Source organism: Culex pipiens, chromosome 3, assembly GCF_016801865.2.
Source record: "Culex pipiens pallens isolate TS chromosome 3, TS_CPP_V2, whole genome shotgun sequence".
In the NCBI taxonomy this organism is placed as follows: Eukaryota; Metazoa; Arthropoda; class Insecta; order Diptera; family Culicidae; genus Culex; species Culex pipiens.
Window position 1 is genome coordinate 65,585,787 of NC_068939.1, and position 3,573 is coordinate 65,589,359.

Sequence of the window (3,573 nt, forward strand, 5' to 3'; positions counted from 1 at the left end):
GCAAAAGTGCGCCACCAGGAAGAGTTGGAGTTTGAGGACATGGAGCAGCTGCATCGCTCAAACGAAACGCGCAAGTTCTACAAGAAGCTCAACGGATCCCGAAACGGCTTCACGCCGCGAGTCGAAATGTGCCGGGATAAAAATGGAGCTATCTTGACGAACGAGCGTGAGGTGATTGACAGGTGGAAGCAGCACTTCGATGAACACCTGAATGGCGCAGAAGCAGAGGCAGGGGTCCAAGGCGGCAGGAGAGAGGACTTCATCGGTACAGCGGGAGAAGGAGAGGAGCCAGTTCCCACGATGAGGGAAGTTAAGGATGCCATCAAGAAGCTGAAGAACAACAAAGCAGCGGGTAAGGATGGTATCGGTGCTGAACTCATCAAGATGGGCCCGGAGAAGCTGGCGTCCTGTCTGCACCGACTGATAGTCAGGGTCTGGGAGTCAGAACAGCTACCGGAGGAGTGGAAAGAGGGAGTAATATGCCCGATCTACAAGAAGGGGGACAAGTTAGATTGTGAGAACTACCGTGCCATCACAATCCTCAACGCGGCCTACAAAGTGTTCTCCCAGATCCTCTTCAGCCGCCTATCGCCAATAGCGGAAGGTTTTGTTGGAAGTTATCAAGCCGGATTCGTCATGGGGAGATCAACAACCGACCAAATCTTCACTGTGCGACAAATCCTCCAAAAGTGTCGCGAGTACCAAGTCCCTACGCACCACCTTTTCATCGACTTTAAAGCCGCGTACGACTCAGTCGATCGCGAAGAGCTATGGAAAATTATGGACGAGAACGGTTTTCCCGGGAAGCTGATCAGACTGATCAAGATGACGATGGATGGGGCTAGGTGTTGTGTGAAGATATCGGGTGCGGAATCGGACTCGTTTACTTCACTTGGGGGGCTTCGGCAAGGCGATGGGATCTCTTGTCTTTGTTTCAATGTCGTGCTAGAAGGTGTTATGAGACGAGCGGGCTTCAATATGCGGGGCACGATCTTCAGCAAGTCCAACCAGTTCATCTGCTTCGCCGACGACATGGACATTGTTGGCAGAACGTTCAAGGCGGTTGCGGATGCGTACACCGACTTGAAGCGGGAAGCAGAGAAGGTTGGGCTAAGGGTGAATGTGGCGAAGACAAAGTACCTGCTGGCAGGAGGAACCGAGTCCCTTAGGGCTCGCATTGGGCCAAGCGTTACAATCGACGGGGACGAATTCGAGGTAGTGGAGGAGTTTGTATACCTCGGATCGTTGGTAACGTCGGACAACAGCTGCAGCAGGGAAATTCGGAGGCGCATCATCGCTGGAAGTCGTGCCTATTTCGGTCTTCACAAGAGCCTAAGGTCCCGGAAATTCTCCCTACATACGAAGTGTTCCATCTACAAGTCGCTGATAAGACCGGTCGTCCTCTACGGGCACGAGACGTGGACAATGCTCGAAGAGGACTTACGAGCGCTAAGCGTCTTCGAACGTCGAGTGCTAAGGACCATCTTTGGCGGCGTATATGAGAACGACGGATGGCGGCGGAGAATGAACCACGAACTTGCACAACTCTACAACGAACCAAGCATCCGGAAGGTCGCGAAGGCTGGACGGTTGCAGTGGGCCGGTCATGTTGCAAGGATGCCGGAACGTACCGAGCAATTGAGCCAACGGAACCAGAAGATCAATCCTGCGAAGTTGGTGTTTGTGTCGGAACCGGTAGGAACAAGACGTAGGGGGGTGCAACGTGCGAGGTGGGTGGACCAAGTGGAGAGCGATCTAGAAAGTGTGGGTGCACCGCGAAATGGGAGACATGCAGCCATGGACCGAGCTTGTTGGCGGAGAATCGTGCAGCAGGCCAAGCTAATGGTGTAGCGCCAATAAAAGTAAAGTAAAGTAAGTAATAAATTGTCCACGAGGGGGGGGGGGGGAGGAGTGTCCACGTGGTTTGTGGATGGTCCCTTAGTAAGGTTTTTGAATTAGGTAACTATCCAAGGATAAGCCGTTTGATGAATCTTAAATCTAGTTTTCATTCAGATTTGGCTTTCAAAAAAGTACACATTAATATCCCTTAAGTGGTCGTTACTTAAGACAGGGTTGCCAAATTTTCAAACTTATTGATTCATTTGGAGGTTATTTTGATCAAAAATCGAACGATACGTCTAATGATAGATTAACACTTTTTATAATTAGTGCACTTTTTAAGCAGCTCCTTAAGCAGGAAATATGAAACATAAGTATTTTTAATGGTTCTTTAAACGTTGCACTACTCGTCGCACAAAAAACTGAAAATTTACTGAGATATTCACTATTATCTTGCTTTTCCTTCTGTTAAAAAATCAACAAAAAAATTAAAATATCCGCAATAGTGCCAATCGTCATCCTATAATTTATCAAACCACGACCTCATCCCATCCTGTCAGGCTCAAACGGCAGCAGATGTGTTGCTGACTCCATCCAACATTCCTCGGCGCGCAAGGTAATATAAGACACCTTAATCAATTGAACCCGCGCGTCTGTCGCGGGACTCTCGCGTATAAGGTGCTCACCAGCGGTGATGCGCACACTCTATAATTTTCCTCCACCGGCGGCGATCGCTATCGATTCTTGTTCAATTCAAATGACTATTTTTAAATCTATTCCGCGCCGTCTGTCGGCGTCGGAGCGGATCATCCTCGGTTAGAACTCACTAGTATTTGTGCGATGCTTAAGGTGAAGTACTGTGCTGTAGATGAGACTATTCTTAAAATTTATTCTAAAAGCTGTTCCATTCAATTTAATAACAGCTTTACGTTTGCCGAGAGCAGAGGATTCATTGAAAATAATCGTTCACGCGGACGTCATTGCTTGGCACTTGTTCGCTGAACACAGGTAAATAAATTCCAACGCCATTCATGGTTCAATCACACAGTTTATTCACACATTTTTCCGCAGTTCGTCTCAATTGAACTTTTTCAACTTGCTGTAGCTCTGCCCCACGTGATGCCCGACGTGGCCTTGCTCATCAACCAAGTGCAGCTTCTGTGGCCGCACGATTGTCTTCACGATGGCCTCGAATCCGTTCTTGTCATCGGCGCGATACTCCACGATCCGCTGGGTGCCGTCCGGTTCGTCCAAAGTATATCCGCCCTTCACGATGTCTCCGTCCCGCATCTCCCACTGACTCTTGTGGTCTCCAGTTTTGGTGTCCTTGACCCCGTACTCAAACTGATACTTGGGATACGAGTGGAAGTCGCCATGATCTCCAGCCAGTTCACTCTCCACCTCGCCCAGATGATGCGGCTTCTTGAGCTCCTTAATTCCTTTGGACTTGATCACTCCCCCAATCTCGTGATGCTTCACGGGAACCTCGTGCAGGATGTCCGTTCGGTAGCTGGATCCCCCCAGCTTGGCAGGCTCCACCGTAATGAACACCACGGCGGACAGCAGAAGCAACGACTTGAACATCTTCAGGAACTTTAATGGTTACGTAACCAGTGGTAACACGGAACTGATTGAACCTACCCCAAAGATATTGGTTTTTATATTGTGGTATCTTCTTCAGTTCCTCTGCCTGGCAGAGTGTTTGATCCGGATAGCACACCCTCATTTTTGACG

General features: G+C 49.2%; 1 protein-coding gene across 1 annotated transcript; it reads right to left on the reverse strand.

Annotated features, from left to right (window-relative positions):
- Positions 1-2,801: 2,801 nt before the first annotated feature.
- LOC120421628 (uncharacterized) lies at positions 2,802-3,573 on the reverse strand. Its single transcript, XM_039584856.1, has one exon. The coding sequence runs from the start codon at positions 3,421-3,423 to the stop codon at positions 2,917-2,919; it is 507 nt and encodes a 168-aa protein (XP_039440790.1). The 5' UTR covers positions 3,424-3,573; the 3' UTR covers positions 2,802-2,916.

What these genes read in the sequence shown, in the direction of transcription:
- LOC120421628 (XM_039584856.1), bottom strand. Translation starts at nt 3,423, where the DNA reads ATGTTCAAGTCGTTGCTTCTGCTGTCCGCCGTGGTGTTCATTACGGTG.